This window comes from Anolis carolinensis, chromosome 4, assembly GCF_035594765.1.
Source record: "Anolis carolinensis isolate JA03-04 chromosome 4, rAnoCar3.1.pri, whole genome shotgun sequence".
NCBI lineage: Eukaryota > Metazoa > Chordata > Lepidosauria > Squamata > Dactyloidae > Anolis > Anolis carolinensis.
Genome location: NC_085844.1, coordinates 17297531 through 17317903, shown reverse-complemented (window position 1 = coordinate 17317903; position 20373 = coordinate 17297531). Strand labels below are relative to the sequence as shown.

At 42.0% G+C, this 20373-nt stretch overlaps 1 protein-coding gene across 1 annotated transcript in view; it reads left to right on the top strand.

Annotated features, from left to right (window-relative positions):
- The first annotated feature begins 4782 nt into the window (after positions 1-4782).
- Positions 4783-20373, top strand: part of fer1l6 (fer-1 like family member 6) — a 125737-nt gene continuing 110146 nt past the window's right edge. Inside the window, exon 1 of the mRNA XM_062979329.1 lies at positions 4783-5185. Coding sequence (XP_062835399.1) covers positions 5172-5185 — 14 coding nt within the window. The 5' untranslated portion in view covers positions 4783-5171. The remainder of the gene's footprint in view (positions 5186-20373) is intronic.

The following is a 20373-nucleotide window of genomic DNA, read 5'->3' as shown; positions in this document are numbered from 1 at the left end:
TTTCCAACTTTGTCTTTTCTTCCTCATCAGTAACTTCTGCCATTGTGGCCACAATCTGATGTGGCTTCACCGCACATTTCCCAGTTTTCTTCAGTGAAATATTTGTGGGTATATCAGTATGGAAGCAGCCATTTGGAATAATTGTTTAAAAGGCTGGCTTCAATTAAAAGACAGTTAAAGAAAAAACAAATACCAGAAAATGGGGTTTGTTCTTTCTAACTACACATTAAGAATACAGCAAAAGGAAGAGGAATGGGAGGAAGTGAAACCAAGCCTAATAGTATTAAAGCAACAGAGCAGAAAGCAGAAAGAAGGAAATTCATCACTATTTTTCTTTATTTTCTTGCCTCTAAAGTGAAATAAGATCGGCTGAGATTCTTTAGCAGTTCCATAACTAGACTCCCTTTGTACATCTGTGGACCCAAAACAGCATTAAAACATCCACATATAAACCACATTTTCAAGCTTTCATTGTCAGTAAAACTAGCAACCTGTCCCCATGCCTTTTAAACCAGTTTCTTAAGAAACGCAAACAGCTGTTGCTGATAGGAGAAATGCCAGGAAATTCAGGAAGCAAATGCGGAAGAAGAGGAAGCAAACCATGCCCTTTCTGTGTTGTCAAAGGCTTTCATAAACAGAATCACTGGGTTGCTTGAGTTTTCTGGGCTGTATGGCCATGTTCTAGAAGCATTCTCTCCTGACTTTTTGCCCACATCTATGGCAGGCAACCTCACATGTATGCCTGCCATAGGTATGGGTGAAACGTCAGGAGATAATGCTTCTGGAACATGGCCATGCAGCCTGAAAAACTTACAGAAACATGTCTTTTCCTTTTGGCAATGAATTTCTTCATTGTGAAAACTGCTTTATGCTTAACTGTTGTGCAAGGAATTTTGACAGATGTTGCTTGCTATCTATTTGCAACACCTGCTGAAATTCCCTCTTCTACGCAGCAATTAATTGATCTATTTATTACTTTATCCTGCCTTTCCCCGATATAGGGACTCAATGTGGCTTCCAATAAAATATGACACAATGCAAATTAAAACTATGTAAATGCATTAAAATATGACCATAAACATTAAAAGCAACTTAAACCATTTTTGTCATTAAACATACAAATATTAAAATACATTAAAAACTACCTCAAAATCCCATTACAGGACAAGAGCCCTTTCTAATATTTGCTGTAGCAGTCTTAGCTAGCAAGTAGCCTAGAGAGCAATTATACAGATGAAACCATAGATAATCTGATCCCAGTGTCCCCTAGTGATGCATAGGCAGGCATGGAATCATGGCTATGTCTCTCTTCACTTACTACTATTATCCTCACATAGACTGCCTATTTTAGGAAAGCTTGTTACTTTCACTAGGGGTGTTTCTGTTGTGATTTCAGCTACCGCAAAAACTGTGGGTTTGGGCCCCTGGCATGTCTAGCTTCCCAGAAAACTGAAAGAGACCAGACAGGTGGAAGGCAAAATCAGAGGTTTTTCTCCATGGCCAGAGAGGACATCAGTGGGGAAAGGACTCCAAAGAACTGACATACCGCAATTGCAAACATAGAGTATTACATTTGACAGCTATTCAAAATTCCCGTGCTAGTTCTTGATCGGCTCAGAAACTATCCAACTAGGATCTGTTTTGTTATTGGTCTGGAATTCCCTCAGACGTCATTTTTGGTTGGTCTTTGTTGTGGCAGTAAACTCAAATAAACTGTCATTGAATTATTTTGAACAGTCTGACCATTTATTGATTCAACCCCAAGAGGGGTGCAATCAGAAAGGAATGCAGTTTTGCAATTAATAATGGGTTTAATGTCCTGGCTCCCATGGACTCAATGGGTTAATCCAAGATAAACAATGGGTGCGTTTGGGTGATGATCCTCTCAATAGGTGTTGCAGGGATAAGTTTGGCTGTGGGCATAGGAGAGAAAAACGTTCCCAGTTCATACCATGTGAAAACAGGAACAATGGTGCAAGTTCATTGTGTTTTCCCCCCACATCTCCTAGTTCATTGTGAAGGGATTATGATAGTTTGAGGGAGTGTTGCCTGGTGTCCGGGGTATGTTGAACAACATTTCAGGCCAATTTATGAAGGCTTACTATAGGACAAAGGCGCACTTGCTGTATGTCTCAGTAGAGCCATGTATCATAATTCATATAATTCACAGTTTGGAGTCCAATTTCACCATAACATTTCAACACTGTAGAATTAATGCAGTTTGCAACCACTTTAACTGCCAGGGCTCACTGTTATGGAATCCCGGGGTTGGTAGTTTGACGAGGCAGAAGCACACTTTTGCACAGAAGGCTAAATATCTTCTAAACCTACATCTTTCAGGATTCCATAGTATTGAGGGATGTCAAACTGCATTAATTCTACAGTGAAGCTGCACCTTAGGGCAGCCTTCCCAAACTAGAAGTGCATGTACATTGTAGAATTAATGCAGGTTTACAAAGTCTTTGTCCTTCTCTGCTAAATAGTGCTGATGCCTCACCAAACTGCAACTCCCATAATTCTATAGCATGGAGTCATGACATTTTTATACAAGTGTCAAACTGCATAAATTCTATGGTGTAGATGTATCCCAGGTTTCCTATTTACATACTGGACTATGATCTCAGTCATCCCCAACCAGTGCCACCTAGGGTTTTTGGTTATATCTTTGTCCCCCTGATTAGCAGACTAAAATTTGATCTTGCTTAAACCCCACCTCATTTTGCTTGTTCCTTAGCTGCATGGCAGTCCAAATTATTACATACTAAGCTTCCTGTTTGCGTATTACTTTAAAACATCAAGTTCGAGCATTGTGTAACATGGGAGTGCTGGCTTTTGGCTCAGTATCTTGTAGTCTGTCCAGTTTTCCTTCCAGGCTGTTTGTCTTGCTTGACTGATCTCTGTTGAGACGCTGAATCTCTTCCCACCAGATTCCCCAGATGGGATTTCTTGTCATTGGCTGGTTCTGCCAAGAGATCCCCCATACAATGTTTTGCAATAGATTAGCATTACAGTTTTGTTCTTTTCAAGTATATCCTCCAAAATTTATTTGGCACTTAGCTGTCAATAGCGGTCACCAAGCAAGTCTCACACTGGGAGATGCTTTTCTGTCACTTTATCCCTTTATGCAACCATTTGTTTGTTTGCCAGACTTGGTGCAGAGTTTCTCCCAGGTGACTTTATAATACAATAAAAGATGAGTGGATATGTTTTCACAGAATGAATTGGAGCTAATGGACATGCCTAGCACCTGTCATCTTGGCATCTCCTGTTGTGTTTGATCAGCAGATGAAGTCAGCTGGCATAACTTGAGTAAACATGGCTTATTTCTTCTCAGAATTGTGGCGTACTTTCATTTGGAAGGCTTTTTAAAAACTCTGCAGATGTTAGTCTGTGTAACTTGCAGCATCAGTGACTAAAAAGTTGTTTGCAAACTGCCTTCTACCTATTTCAGGAGACATCTTCCAAGAATCCCAGAACGGCTTCCGCCCCTCCAGAGGAACAGTGGATATGATTCTCACTGCATGACAGATCCAAGAAAAATGCAGGGAATAAAATCACCCTCTGCACATGGCATTCATTGACCTTGCAAAGGCCTTTGACATGGTGAATTCCAAAGCTCTCTGGATCATCCTCTGAAAAATCAGATGCCCTGAAAAATTTGTGAATACTTTGCGGCTCCTCCATGATGACATGATGGTAATAGTCTTGGACAGCAATGGCTCCCAAAGTAAACCATTTAAGGTAGAATCAGGTGTCAAACAGGGATGTGTTATTGCCTCAACCTTATTATCCATCTTCATCACTATGATACTGTACCTTGTTGATGGGAAGCTTCCTAACAGCGTGGAAATTATCTATCGGACAGATGACAAGCTATTTAACCTCAGCAGACTGAAAGCCAAAACCAAGGTCACAACAACTTCTGTCATAGAACTCCAGTATGCTGAAGATTATGTAGTCTGTGCTCATTCTAAGGAAGACCTACAAGCTACTTTCAACACCTTCACAGAAGCATATGAAAAACTTGGTCTACTAGCAAACACCAATCTGTCTGCAATGCCAGAAAATGTTGAACATTTCCGCTAACTAGGCAGCCACCTCTCCACAAAAGTTGGCATTGATGCTGAAATACAGTATTTGAGCTTTGCGAGCACAGAATTTTTTTAATGAAGCAGAGAGTGTTTGAGGACATTTGTAGGGATACCAAGATGGTTTATAATACTATTGTCCTTCCAACCTTGTTATACACCTGGAAAATATGGACTGTCTACAACATCACTCTCAAGTTCTGGAAAGATTCTGTCAACGTTGCCTCTGAAAAATCTTGGAAGTTTCTTGGGAAGATAGATAGGTGGACAAACATCATTGTTCTGGAAGAAGCAAAGTCCACTAGCATTGAAGCGATGATTCTCCACCATCAACTTTGCTGGACCGACCACGGTGTCCATATGCCTGATCACCATCTTCCAAAGCAGTTACTTTATTCTCAGCTCAAGAATGGAAAATGGAATGTCAGTGGACAGCAAAAGAGATTTAAAGATGAGTTGGCTGTTACCAACAGTAACTTTGTGAATTTTGAAGAGGCACTAATAGAGGGTGAAAGGGAGAAATGTGCCAAGAGGAAGACATGTCAAGCAAAGCCTTCCATCGAGAAATGTACGTTCTCACTGCAAAAAACCAGCTGGATCCAGAATAGGTCTCTTCAGTCACTTACAGACCCATTGCCAAGACTACTTCTGGAAGACAATCATACTTGGCCACAAGTGATCACCTATGATGATGAAAAGCTGCTGTGGATTAACACAGGCGCACACAACCACCATTACTGGCAACACCAAAGTAAGACTGTCAGGGAACTTAGTCTGAGCTGTCTAAAAGGATGTGTTATTCCTACTTACTGCATGATGCCAGTAGAAGGAAATGCCAGAGCCTCTCTGCACTGCCTCATTAAACTGCATGATCTTGAGTATTCCTGGGCCAAATGAGAAAAGTCCTGAATGCAACGGTATGTTTAAACAGCCCCACCCTCCTGGATTGGTTGATATCTAAGTAAGTTAACAACCGGCAAATCCCTTAGTTGGTGGCAGCAGAAGAGCAACATGCCTCTGGATTAGTTTCAGAAGACACAGCTATCAGCAGCCCATTGCCAAGGAAGTCTTGAGAACAGGGAAATGGACAAACCAAAGTAAGTTTATGCTTCTTTGTTCATGCCAAAGATTGTCAAATGAATGTGGGGTATCTGACAGTGTGGAGGAGAGAGAAACTACATTTAGGAATGCAACAAAGAGAACAAAGAGGACTAAGATGAACAAAGGATGGTCTCTGAAGGTGCACCTACACTGTAAAATTAATGTGGTTTGACTCCACTTTAACTGGTATGGAATCATGAAAACTGTAGTTTAGTGTGGCACCATTTAGCAGAGAGAACTAAAGACCTTATAAAACTACAGCTCCCACGGGACCATGAGAGTTCAAGTGGTGTCAAACTATATTAATTTTGTGGTGTAGATGCACTAAGAAGCAGTATTTCCTAACTTCTGCACACTGTTCATAAATACTGTACAACCCAATATCTATGGAACAGGTACTCACAGTTTCACCTAAAATCATCCAACAAAATATGTCCCTTCTAGGAACTGTCTATGTCCTCCAGGTGAATGGTGTTAGAGGATATATCTCTAGAAATTTTCTAGGTCCTCTAGGGAGGCTTTATGGTAAGTTCCAGAAAAACTCATTGATTTTCATAGATTCACTGTTATCCATGGTAAGTTAAGGAATGTATCCCTTTTTGGCATGAGGACTGTATTGTATCTTTTGCTATTGTTACCACACTTGGATGTCAATATTTCCATCTGAAAAATGTTGGAGACTATGCAGCAGGAAGTATTTCTGAGTAGATAAACATAGTCTTTTAAACTGGAGAGTGTAAGGCTGGGTTTTGCTTTAATCAGGAGTGAAAAACATCTGATTCCAAACATCAATTCAAAAGTTCCTTAAGAGGAGGGAAAAACTTTCAAACTAGTTCAGGCTGGTAATCCTATATTAAACAAGGAAAGGAAAAGAGCAGCCCTTCAGATGATGTTGGACTGCATCTCCCAGAAGTTCTGGCTGATTTATCTAATGGTGAAGAATGCTGAGACTTGTAGTCCAAAATGTGGTGAACTGCAGATCCCTATACAATAATATGGTCATAGAGTGAAATCAGACCTACTTCTGATTAAATGCAAGCCATACTGAAGGTCTGCAAACTGCTGTTCCTTTTAGAAAAAGGAAACTAACTTTGTAACAAATGGGTTTATTTGTTTTTGGTTTTAAAATTAAACTCATAAAAACCGATGTCATTTAATTGCCAGTCTGGGTTTCAGGACAATCAGTTCTTGGCTCAGCAAAAAAATGGGATGGTATTATGCAAAATCTAGACATTTTCCTCCAGGGAAGTCCTTCTGTTTTGGAGCAGGGAGAAGAAGTTGGAAATGTCACTTTTTGGAGCACAACACCAGAATCATCCAGCCCATGAGGCTAGTAACGATGCAAATGGATGTTTTTTTCCCCCCAAAGGGGAAATATTTTTTCTGCACTAAAGAGGCTATGGACAGGTATATCTACACTGTAGAATTAATGTAGTTTGACACTACTTTAATTGCTATGGTTCAATGCTATGGAATCCTGAGTGTTATAGTTTGAAGAGGCACTTGCACTCTTGGGCACAGAATGGTAATGACTTTATTAAGCTACAACCCCCATGATTCCATAGCATTGACCTATAACAGTTAAAGTGATGTCAAACTGCATTAGTTCTACAATGCAGATGCTTCAGTTAGCAAAGCAGTACAGTCCAAAAGTTCTGGATGCAATTTATGCATCACTAGTTTTTAAAAAGTGGACCAGATGATTGGATGGAGTATGAGATCCTGGATTGGCCTCTACAAGTCAGGCTAAGTCAGTGGTTCCCAACCTTTTTTAAAAAAACCAGGGATCCCTTTGACAAGGGACCACTTGATCAGGAACCACTTTGACCAGAAAACACTCTCCAACATTACTACCAAAAGGGTTACGAATCACTTTAGATTCAGTTTGGTTATTTGGGGGTACTGATTCAGAAAATTGCACAGGATAGACCACATCAGCTCTAGTTTCATATATAGAACATATTGATCCAGTAGTCACCATCTGCTTGCCCACAGAAAACCATATTGAATAATCTAGAGTAATGTGGTCTATCCAACACAATTTTCTGAATCAGCACCCCAAAAAACCCCAGGAACAGGACAAAAAACCATGACATCAAGGCGCCTCTACTTCCAGGCGCCACATGGAATGGCTCCGCTCAGGGGGAGGGAGGAGGAGAAGCAGCAGTCAGGAGGCTTGTTATCGCACCCTTTGTGGGTAGTCTTGTTTGTCTTGTCTTTGTTCTATGTTAAAAGACATTGAATGTTTGCCTATATGTGTAATGTGATCCGCCCTGAGTCCCCTTCGGGGTGAGAAGGGCGGAATATAAGTGCTGTAAATAAATAAATAAATAGTCAGCCTCTCCCCTCCCAACATCCCCATTGCCTTGGCACTATAAGAGGGTTTCGCGAGAACAGTCGCTCTTGTTGTAACAGTGAGGCTGTGGACCATATTTTAGTTCTTGAGGACCACTGGTGGTCCATGGACCACAGGTTAGGAACCACTGGGCTAAATAATTTCAGTCTTCTCAGGTAATGGTGCTGCTCTAGCTTTGGAAGGTGTTTGGAATATGGCTGTGTGAGCAATGGCATAAAGATTCTTTAAACCCTTTCACACTACAGAATTATAATGCTATGAATCTACCTTGACTCCTGTGGCAAAATCCTGGAAATTGGGGGGGGGGGGGGAGGTATTCAGAATTCCCAACTCCAGATATTTTCTAAATTTCAAAACCTAAGATCCCATAGGAGGTGACAATGGCAATTAAGGGGAACCGTTGTGCAATAATGATGTATAAAAGGATTCCTTGTCATGACAACCTTTATAGCAGCACCCCTAAATAGTATTCAAGAAGATCTCCCCCCCCTCTCTCATCTATCAATTTATCTATCATTTATCTTTCTATCACCTGAATTAATAATCTCTCCTATTTATATCTCCACTTAAAGGATGCCTTTTGTTTTAGACATTCCAACCTATTGTCACGACCCAGGCTGCAGAGCACCAATAACCAAACACAGAGGCCAGAATCTATCTAATATCTTTATTAAGGAAATATATAAAGTTAATAAAAGCAAGTGTAGGAAATAGTTCAGAAGTAGACCTTTCAGGAAAGGTCAAAATTAGTCCAAAGAAATAATGTCCAATATGAAATATTAAGGTCCAAAGTTGTAATCCAATAACCGAAACACCCACTTTGCCAGGCAAAGTGAGGGGAGATGACAAGGTTCTTAGTCCAAGGAACTTGATGTAAGGCTAGGAAGTAAACTTGATTCTTGGAACACAAGGCTTGATACAAGGCAACAAGGTACGAGGAACAGGGACAAGATCCGTGGTAAATACTTGGCAAGGTCCTGGAAAGCAAGGCAAGGTCCGTGAAGCAAAACAAGGCTGGGAACGTGAACGAAGGCTTGGAAACAGGAACGAAGGCTTGGAAACGGGAGTAGCGCTGTCCACACACAACCTACTCCAGTTGCTGACGAATTGACTCCGCAAAATTCCTTCAGGGCAAGGAACCTAAATAGGGTCCCTTTCCCACCAAAGAACACTTCTCTGGGGAACCAGAACTGAAAGTCAATCTCTGTGTCCAGATGCATGACTCCCTAAAGGTTCTCATGAAAGCAGTCTTAATCAGCTGAATGCCTGGCTGCGATTCTCAGGCTTCTGCGATTAGCCTGTTGAACTCCTTTTTGTTGTTGATAATAACTACGGCGAGAAAATGGGGGAGATTTTGACTCAGGGCTTGTTTGGCAGATTTCTGGAAGACAATCCTCCTGCAGGTGCAAGGGCTCCAGTTCTGGCTGGGAAAGTTCCAATTCTGGCTGAAATGGTGGAAAACCCAAGTTTTCCTCTTCATCTGCCACAACAGCGCTAGGAACGGGACTACATGGCCCATGAGTCATCACACCTATCTTGGTTTACAATAAGAATAACTCTCCAAATGTCCCAGTTTGGCAGAAACAGCCCCAGTTAACACATTCAACCCACTTTTTCAGATGCTTTTAATATATCTAGGGACTTTATTATGCAAGGCTGGTAAATCGCAATTACAGCAGGATAATAGTGATGTCGATAGCACTTATCACATGACATCATGTTTCCTCCATTGCTGCTTTGCATTTACATCATTGGTGGAGTGTACCTTTCACTGATTCTAAAAACCTATCATTAGCTACCAGTGTTCCATGTGATTCTATTCTTTGCTATTTTTAATCAGGCTGAGGATAGTTTTATGTATGGAAGAGTGAGACCCAGGGAAAGGAGAGGGCAGTTTCGCTATATTAGCTCCAATTTAATTCTTTCCATCCTACCCAGAAATACTGCTTTCCTAATCCCTCCCTTGATTGTCCAACAGAGTAAGGGGTATTCCAATAGAGAATAAGAAATAGAATGTGGCCCACATCTGTTTCTCTACACTTTAAAGGAATGGGGAATATAAAAATCAGATTTGAAAAGCCTACAGAAGGAGAGAGCGGAGGAGGTGTGGAATCAGGAGAGGAGTAGCAAAAGGTGGGAGTACAGTAGTGTGATTGTCGACAGGTAGGATAGTGATTATTTTCAAACCGGCATGTTACTGGAATGTTACTGTTTGCATCATCAATGCAATTGCTGCAAGATAGGAAAAGAGATGACCAGGAGAGGAGTAGCAAAGGACATTGGCACAACAATTGCAGACAGGTGTGATAGTGATTATTTTCAAACCTATATGTCACTGCTATGCTCCAGTTTGCTTCAGTAATGCAATTACTGGAAGATGCCAGACTAATGTGATAAAATCCTAGGTTTTTTTTCTCACACTTCCCTCTTATCCTCAGCATATTTCAATTGCTTTGAGCTCAACTCAGCAGGGGCAAGAGGAAAGGAGAGGGCAGAACGTTGCCCTTCCCAGTATGCTCAGGCAAAAGCAAACTGCTGCAGCCTTTTTTTTTCACTTGTTCATCCTTCCCCATTAATAACTTACCACATTTTGATGTTAACTGGCTAGATGTGTCCCGCTTTTCGCCTGTGAAATATTGGAGGGTATGTAATAATACACTGTGGCTGGGAAGATCCATTTTTCCCTCCCAGTATTGTGGAGATTGTAGTTAACATAAGGATGAGGGAGATGTCAAATGAGTTTAGGTTCCTTGACCAATCCTGTTGCTTTTGCTTTTCAACGATGATCTTTCAGAAGTGTCTCAACTTCAAGAAGGCTGGCTAAGTTTACTTTGAATTGATCGGTTAGATAATGTAGTTAAGCTCATTTCACAGCGTTTGAGCCCAGAAGAAACTTTTCCTAAGACTATGGATTTTTCATCCTCTCTGAGGCTATAACTAAAACCGAGATATTAAACTGGGTAATTTGATTTCGAAAGAGCTTAGGGCAAAGAAGGCCTGCCAGGAATTTTATTTCACCCTGGTGGAATTCACTTCGTGGGAGATACTTGGTTAGCAATTTTCTACTTGCTTGACAGAAAAGAGAAACATCAAAAGCAAGTACACTTTTCAAAGTACCTCAAAAGGTTGGATTGTTCTGCCTAACTTTGTGATGTCTATATTGAAGGTAAGATAAGCTTCTGGTATGGGTTTATTTATTCATCTTTTTCTGCATCGTTGTTTTGGGCATTTCTTTTATCATCTACTTCAGTGCTCTGTTGACATGCACATAGAGTGATTACTATAAAAAGATGCCTCAAACCAGTAACGGGAGCTGTTTCGTGATATCCTTAGTACATAGCTGAATTTCCATATCCTGTTGTCTTTTTCGTCTTATAAGTTCTTGAGAAGAGAAGCTTTGTGATAACATCTGACTTGTTTAACTTGAAGATCCATAATAAGATCTGTTCAAGCAAGCACGCATTAAAATTGAAAGCAGAAGCCTCAAGATGATAAAACCTTTCTTGGTTGAGAATACATTTGGACCCTACTCAGGGCCGGCCCAACACGGAGACCACGTGAGGCTGCCGCCTCGGGCGCAGGCCCGGGGGGGCGCCGTTAGGCGCCCTGGCCCCGCCTCCCACGCTGCGTGAGAGGCGGGGTCAGGGTGAGCTGCACGGGAGGCTCCCGTGCAGCTCAGCCTCGCTGGCCTGGCCTTTTCCAGGGGGCCAGACTGCAGCAAAGGTCCTTGCAGGCCGCGATCGTGGCCTGCAAGGACCATTGCTGCAGTCTGGCCCCCTGGAAAAGGCCAGACTGGCAAGCTGAGCTGCGCGGGAGGCGGGGCCAACCCTGGCCCCGCCCCCCACGCCCTGGCCCCGCCTCTCACGCAGCGTGAGAGGCGGGGCCAGGGTGCGGGAGGCGGGGCCCGCCGGCGGGGCGCAGGAGGCGGGGGGGGGCGCAATTTCCCCTCCCCGCTTTATATAAAAAAATATGTCCGGCCGGCCCTGACCCTACTATTGTATTAAGATCAAATTTGCCACTTCTTGTCAAAGAGGCTAGGGGAAAGGATAAAGAGAGTAGGCATCACTGAAAAGTTGAGGCAATTGGAGACATTTGCAGACTATGCATGTAAACTAATGTATTGTATAAAAATACAAACCTAGAAAGAATTACACTGCAGGATTAGCTTTTGCATATTTTATTATTTCCATTTTTCATTCGCATGCTCTTTCTAGGAATCTCTAGGGCCTTCAGTGCAGAAGTTGACTATAGAATTACACTGGATGGCTTGGAGATTCCTAGAAAGATGTTATCTCAGATTAAGAAAAGCAATCTATTTTTTGTGTTGTCGAAGGTTTTCATGGCCGGAATCACTGGGTTGCTGTGAGCTTTCCAGACTGTATGGCCATGTTTCAGAAGCATTCTCTCATGATACTTCACCCACATCTATGGCTGGCATCCTCAGAGGTTTTGAGGTGTTAGAAACTAGGCAAGTGGGGTTTATTTATCTGTGGAATGTCCAGGGTGGGAGAAAGAACTCTTGTCTGTTTGAGACAAGTGTGAATGTTGCTATTGCCCACCTTGGACATTCCAAAGACACATAAACCCCACTTGCGTAGTTTCCAACAGACCTCAGAATCTCTGCAGATATCTGCCATAGATGTGGGCAAAATGTCAGAAGAGAATGCTTCTGGAACATGATCACACAGCCCGGAAAACTCAGAAACCCAATCTCTTTTTTAATTTGCAATTTTCCCATTTTATGGGGATCCTGCACTCCAACACCATGAAAAATGAGGGCTTACTGTATATTTTTCCTGGATAAGTAAAATGCACTATTAAGTGGATCGCAAGCTTGTTTTGTAATCTTTCTAGAGCCACTAGGTGGTACTACAGAGTAATTTTGTAATAGGAAGAACCATATGCATTTTTCGCTAATAACATCACAATAAACACATTGTGGCTGTGGTCTTTAGAGCTAGTGGTCATAATTGGAAAGGTGAAAGATACAAATCTTTTCCCACTGTTTTGGTTTCTTAATGTTTAAACCTTTAAGTATGGAATGGTTTACTAGGGGTTTCTCCTTATCTATTCGTGATGAGGAGAGGAAGACCTCCAAATTCTATCAGATGTCACCAGCATTGGCATCCCAAGATTTGGTGGCTGATTAGGAAGTGATTTACCTTGCCCTTCCCCACCTTTGACTTTCCAAAGACTTTCTCTTCAGCTCCCATTGTAGGTGGGACTTCCACACTCACACACAACACACACACACACAGCACAGGTACACATGAATGAAAAAGGAGACTCTCCAGGATATCTGACTCCTCCATCAGTACCTCCATCAGAGGTGGCAAACTCATTTTCATTGAGGGCCATATCAACCTTATGTTGAACTCATGGATGGAGAAGCTATGGATACAGACAGCCAACTATACTTTCTTAACATAGTGATTGGTGCTGTTTAGTTTTGACCCAGCGGACTAGGGATAAGGGGACTCGCAACCCAACAGCACTTGTGGCTCTGAGGTTGGGGAAGGTTAAAGGATATTTTAAAATCAGACATCATATCCACAACTCTCACATCCAAAGCTTCTTGGAGTTTCTATACCTCTCTTTGGACACTTTGCTAGAATCCTTGGTATGTCGACAGTGCCAAAGAACATATTCGTTCTTTGTTGAAGAAGGAGACATCCTTGAAAAATGGGAGCTCATATAGGCAAAAAACACACTGAAATTCTTATGGCGACAATAAGAAAAATGACAGAAAGATTACTGAAGCAATTTACTGCTTGTGAGCAAAGGCAAAAGCACAAAGATACGAATGCACAAACTGTGATGACTCATGGGCCATGTAGTCCCGTTCCTAGCGCTGTTGTGACAGATGAAGAGGAAAACTTGGGTTTTCCACCGTTTCAGCTAGAATTGGAACTTTCCCAGCCAGAATTGGAGCCCTTGCACCTGCAGGAGGTTTGTCTTCCAGAAATCTGCCAAACAAGCCCTGAGTCAAAATCTCCCCCATTTTCTCGCCGTAATTATTATCAACAACAAAAAGGAGTTCAACAGGCTAATCGCAGAAGCCTGAGAATCGCAGCCAGGCATTCAGCTGATTAAGCCTGCTTCCATGAGAAACTTTAGGGAGTCATGCATCTGGACACAGAGATTGACTTTCGGTTCTGTTTCCCCAGAGAAGTGTTCTTTGGTGGGAAAACGAGACCCTATTTAGGTTCTTTGCCCTGTAGGAATCTTGCGGAGTCAATTCGTCAGCTACTGGAGTAGGTTGTGTGTGGACAGCGCTACTCCCGCTTCCAAGCCTTCGTTCCCGCTTCCAAGCCTTCGTTCCCGCTTCGAAGCCTTCGTTCCTGTTTCCAGCCTTGTTTTGCTCCACGGACCTTGCCTTGCTTCCTAGGACTCAGCCTTGCTTTCCAGGACCTTGCCAAGTATTTACCACGGATTTTGTCCCTGTTCCTCGTTCCTTGTTGCCTTGTATCAAGCCTTGTGTTTCAAGAATCAAGTTTACTTCCTAGCCTTGCATCAAGTTCCTTGGACTAAGAACCTTGTCATCTCCCCTCACTTTGCTTGGCAAAGTGAGTGTTTCGGTTATTGGATTACAACTTTGGACCTTAATATTTTATATTGGACATTGTTTTCCTGGACTATAATTGACCTTTCCTGAAAGGTCTTCTTCTGAACTATATTCTACACTTATTTTTATTGACTTTACATATTTCCTTAATAAAGATATTAGATAGATTCTGGCCTCTGTGTATGGTTATTGGTGCTCTGCAGCCTGGGTCGTGACACAAACAGAATAAAATTAAAATATATGCAATGAAAAGTATTTACGAATGATTTCTATCTGCACTCCAGTCTCAAGGCTAACCTCTGGGTTTCTTTTTCTGCATGAAAGACTCCTTTTCAGACCTATTCTGTAAAGTGGAGCTTTGTCAAATGTCACAGCTTGAAGCCAAATGCATTTTCAGTGTTTTTGCGGCATTCTTTGGAATTGCAGAATTGTCAGTCTGTGTTTCCCTAGTGGTTAGTTCCTCCTCTTTTCCTCCCTTCTCTCTTTTATCATTCTAAATAAGGGCATTGACTTTAGGCTAAAGTGGAAACGAGTCTTAGAAACTGGAACATATCCATAAAACTTCTTTTACCTGCCAGCTATTTGTGACAAGGTTTAGAAATGAAGCTGTAATTTACCAGTGCAGTGCTTGATTTTAATCATATGTATTTTCATGAGTTTAATAGTTTTCTACTTTGGGTCCCAAAATGTTGTAGGGCTACAACTCCATTATCCTTAACTATTTGTTTTCCCATTCTGGAGATAATGGAGTTGAACCCAACCACAAACGAGGATGCAATTTTCCGTTTTTCTCATTTTTCTATGGGTTTTAATATCTATGCCCATGTCAACTCAAATTGTTGTTTATTTATTATTTTAAATCCCCTATTATTCTCACATAGAATATCTTCCCATAGGGTAGTATTAACTATTCAGACATACATTGTTTGTTCAGCTTTCATTTTTGACTTTCTTTTGTTGTGTTTATCCCTGTTCTGTCTCTGCCTTGATTTTTCTTTCTAGAGGTCCTGTATTTTCTTCCCGCGAGTGATGATTCAAACTGTTTGGGAATTATACCCTGATCATGATAAATATCACTACTCCATATAACAAATAGGAGTTGTCTATCTGGCATCATGAAGCTAATCTGGAGTGAAGACAGTGCTTCTTGTTTTCCCATGGCTGATTCATCGTTTGTTTATATATGGGAGACGGCCTTTGCTTTTGCCACCAGGAAATGCCAATCAGCTTTTGTGACTCTATTCAGAAAAGGGAATAATTCCTTTGTAGATAAGAATTAAGGTTCGGTATTCTCATTGACCCATCCATAAGTCGACCCAGGGTTTTTTTGGCTGACGTTTTTTGGCTAACATTTTTAAATTGAGTATCTGAAGTACTCTTTGAAGAGGAAGGACATAGATTGCTTCCTTGAAGCTGGGCAAGCAGTAAGTGCTACTATTTCATGTCAGTTTATAAATTCACATGGTATGCATTGGTATTTCTGTCACTGAGACCCCAGCTTTGGTCCCAGTAACCTGGACCCAGGAATAAGGAATGGCTATTGCTGTTCCCTCCTTGGACCTGAAAGGGATTTAATCTAGTCTCAGGGAAAACTCCTCTTGATCACCAACAAGCACAATCCATTACAATGCAAAGCCAGTAGAGCTCTCCCTTGGTCCTACAACCCGTCACAGGCATATTTGCTGAGAACACATAGGAGGGAGTTCTTGATAATTGCCTGCAGATTGTGGCACCCCACCCTTGGGAGGCTAGGCTAGCCTTCTCCTACTAATGGGCAAACTTTTTTTTATTAAGCCAAGCTTTTAGCTGTTAACTGGTTACTTTACTATGGAGCCAGTGCAGTGAAGTGGTTAGAGTGCCTCAATTGGTTCAACTCATTTCTCCGAAACTAGAGCCAATGCGTGGAGTATATGGATCAACTCTCTGACAGATCTTCCCTCCTATGTGGGGTACCCCAAGGTGCAATTCTCTCCCCTCTTCTCTTCAACATCTACGTTAGACCCCTTGCTAGTTTGGCTTGGAGTTTCGGCCTAGATTGCTATCAATATGCGGACGACACCCAACTCCTTCTGCGCTTGGAGCCTGGAGCAACGACAATACCAGACAATTTCACCTTATGTCTGGAGGCTCTGTCGAACTGGCTACGTGCTAGTAGACTGAAGGTGAACCCGGCGAAGACTGAGATTCTTTGGCATGGCCACTCGATTGGTCTGACCCATTTGCTATCCACCTTCCATGGTGCTGCCCTATCTCCTTCACCTACCATTAAGAGCCTGGGTGTCGTTTTAGATTTGCAGCTGACAATGGAAGCTCAGGTCGCTGCTGCCAGCAAACAGGCCTTTTTCCATCTACGACAAGCGAGGCAACTGTCACCTTATCCATCTGATGAGGCTCTGGCAACAGTCATCCACGCCACGGTCACATCTAGGCTGGACTATTGCAACGCCCTGTATGTTGGCCTTCCGATGTCCACGACCCGAAAGCTCCGTATTGTTCAGAATGCGGCAGCCAAGCTACTCACAAGAACACCCATGAAATGCCATATAACACCAGTGCTGCAGCATCTGCATTGGCTTCCAACTGATTACCGTGGTCTATATAAGATGCTAGTTCTGACCTTTAAAATTCTTTACGGCCAGGGCCCATTGTACCTTAGGGACCGTCTCTCCTTCTCCCATCATCGGAGGTCACAACGACCATCTCAACGCGACTTACTTTATGTACCGGGTCCTAGAGAAGTGCACTTGGAAAGGACCAGACACAGAGCTTTTTCTATTTCTGCCCCTGCCTTATGGAATGCCTTGCCGCCCTATGTGAGAGCCATGTGTGAGTTAGGGCCTTTTACCCTAGCACTCAAGACCTGAATTTTTACTAGAGCTTTTGATCTATGTTAATTTTATCAATATTTGTATGTATGTATTTTTATCCTTTACAATTTTATATTGTAAATCGCCTAGAGCATCTTGGATGGAGGGCAATTAATAAGTAATTAAATGATGATGATGATGATGATGATGATGACGACTTCGACTCTTGAGACCAGGATTTCAATCCCTGGTTGGTGATAAAATCCACTGAGTGATCTTTGGCAAGTCATACTCTCTCAGGAAAGTACTGTAATAGCAAACCTCCACTAAACAAATCTTGACAAGAAAAACCTGTAATAGGGTTGCTTTAGGTCAACCTTAGGTTGGAAACAAGAGGGCACACAACAGGACAAAAACATAACTGGGGTAGAAGATGGTACATCTGTCTTCATTGTGTCCTTTCCCATTTTAATTGGAGTATTTTGGAACCAGGCATGTTTTGTTTATCCCATAATATCTGTTCCTAGTAGAGAGACTTTTTATACTTTTTCTTCTGCCCCCCTTTTAAGACTTCCATGAATTAAAAAATAATGAAAACTGAGATATTTGAGCTGAGACATGAAAGTGTCTATGGTACATCTTCACTGTAGAATTAGTGCAGTTTGACACCACTTTAATTGCCATGGGCCAGTGCTGTGGCATCCTGGGACTTGTTATCTGGTGAAGCACCAGCACTCTTTTGGCAGAGAAGGCTCAAGACCTTGTATTACTACAACTCACAGGATTCTATAGCTTTGAATCATGGCAGCTAAAGTGGGGTCAAACTGCATTAATTCTACATTGCAGATGCACCCTACACTCCTCTTTAAAATTCAACATTACTTTTGTAGACTTACTTACAGAGCTGTCTTTTGACAATCTGAGAACTGGGCCTACCTGATGAAGCAAAAAAAAAAAAAAAAAGAAAAGAAAAAAAAGAAAAAAAAAGATAAGAAAACAAGTGCAAAGACAACTTTTCAGAAGACGTATGTTTCTATGGGGAATTCCCTTTGGGCTCTTGTCTTTTCATACCAAGGCATCACAGCTGTTAACAAATACCACTCTATCCCACACTCAAAAGTGTTGACAAATGCCAGAGATGTTTGTTTGGGTCAGCCTTTGTTTGCTCCAGTAATTCTCATTGGCAGGTCTCAGTCCTGTCAGTAGCCACTTTTAACAGTCTGATCTCAGCTCTGGGATTACGTACATTCTTTCTTTGGGAAAACTAAAGAGAAAGTTCCACCACTTTGCAGTATTTTCTCAGCAGCCATACCCCTGGGGTTAAGTTAAAACTTTGAAGATGTTGAATTTATTTTCAACGCTTGGCAATGACCTAGAACAAGGGTGTAAAATTGCTTTTCACCAAGGGCCACACCAGCCTCATGGTGGCCTTCAAAGAGCCGGTTGTAAGACTGTATAAATGTAACTATGTTTTCCTGGCATTTAAAGCCTTGTAGGCCACATAAAACGATGTGGTGAGCTGGATTTGGCATATGTGACCTAAAACGTCTGCATCACAATTTGGTAACATGTTTGAACATTGCTGGAATACTCTCAATGTATTGGTTGTACTGAAACAGTGATGAAGACTTTCTTGCTTAAGGGCTTTATATCAGGGCACTTGGCTGTTCAATGTGGGAACTGAATGGCTGATTAGGTAGGCCTATGATCTGATCCATATGTTCTGGAACAAAGTGAAAAATACAGGCTGCACGGAGAGACTTGATTAATCCTCTGTTATCCCATATTTCATCTGCCAAGCAGAAAGGGAGGCCGAACAGATGGCCATATGCACAGATAGGCAGAGGATTAGAGTTGGAAGAGCTCCCCAAAGGCCATCCCGTCCAGCCCATAGGGGACTGGAGCGGATTACAGCATATAAAGAGACAAAGGCAAACATTCAATTTATCTACTCAAATGTGCATGTTTTCGAACTGCTAGGTTGGTAGGAGCTATGGCTAACAGCAGGAGCTCACCGTGTCCCACAGATTCGAATTGCCAACCTTCAGGTCAGGAGTTCAGCAGCACAAGGGTTTGACCCATTGCACCACCACCGCCACAAAGATCCATCGTTGGTGTTGTTTATAATGCTTTTTCAGAGTGGGTGAACTACAACTCCCACACCAGACTTCTTACTGATGCAGCCTAGAATCACGTTGGCCTTTTTTGCTGCTGCATCATACTCCCACTCATCCTTCGCTTGGGGTCCCGTCAGGCTCCTAGGTCCCTTTTGCAGGGACTGTGTGCATTTTGTTTCAAGTGTCATACTGATGGTATAGTCCCTGTTAATTGAAATGCCATGTTGTTTGGCCACACAAGTTTTATCTCACTTCCTAACTGTGAGAGCTGTTCGACAGTGGAACTCTCTGCCCCGGAGTGGGATGGAGGCTCTTTCTTTGGAGGCTTTTAAGCAGAGGCTGGATGGCCATCTGTCAAAGTGCTTTGAATGTAATTTTCCTGCTTCTTGGCAGGGGGTTGGACTGGATGGCCCACGGGCTCTCTTCTTCCAACTCTATGATTCTATCTTTCATCTGTGAAACATTGGAGAGTATGAACCCCTTAAAGAAGTTGCTGAACTATAACTCCCATTGCCTAAACTGACTAGGGGGTTGTCTACACAGATGAAAGCAATTGTACAGTCAGGACTCCACATTAGCTATGGTTAGGGTCATGGGACCCCTATGGAAAGCGAAAAGCCGCAAATGCTAGTGTAATATTGGCTAATTTTTTTTTTTTACCAAACTGAATATTTATCAGGGTAAATGTGGCACCATGTTGTTGACACTGCAAAATACGTAACTGCATTTCACACAAAATTTAACCAATACACAAAATCCCATGATATTATTAAGCAGTACATTAAGCACAGCAAGACAACAATGTGCAAGTGAGGCGCTTACAGCAAATCTGATTTGTTGCATATATTCTACCACCCATTTCTGCTATAATCTCTTTGGATCCCTGCTGGCACATTACCAGTGCAATTGATAGGTTAATAAAATTCCAGCGTCAGTAACAATGTCCAAGTTAGTAGGTCTGTTTCATTTATATACATCTTGTTCATTTTTAAAAAAAAATAAAATAAAAACACCTTACTGAAAGATTTCCAGCTGTTCTGTTTAGAAGGGAATCGTTTGCTGCCTGACTCAACTTGCAAAGAAAAGACAGAGCCACAAAAAGAGCAAAGAAGCAGGCCTCAGGTTGAGACCAGGTAGAAAAAAAATGTGTTTCTCCGAGGGAAGAGACATGAATCAAAGGCCATTCAACATCTTTCAATAAAATTTTAATCAGAGCATTCTCTCTGTTTCCTGACAGAGTGTTCTTTTTGCAGAGCTAAAATTAATTTGCTCCCCAAAGTTCTTCGCAAAGGTCTCCTCAGCTTTTCTGCTTCACATGCTGCTCTTTAAAAGTAATTTC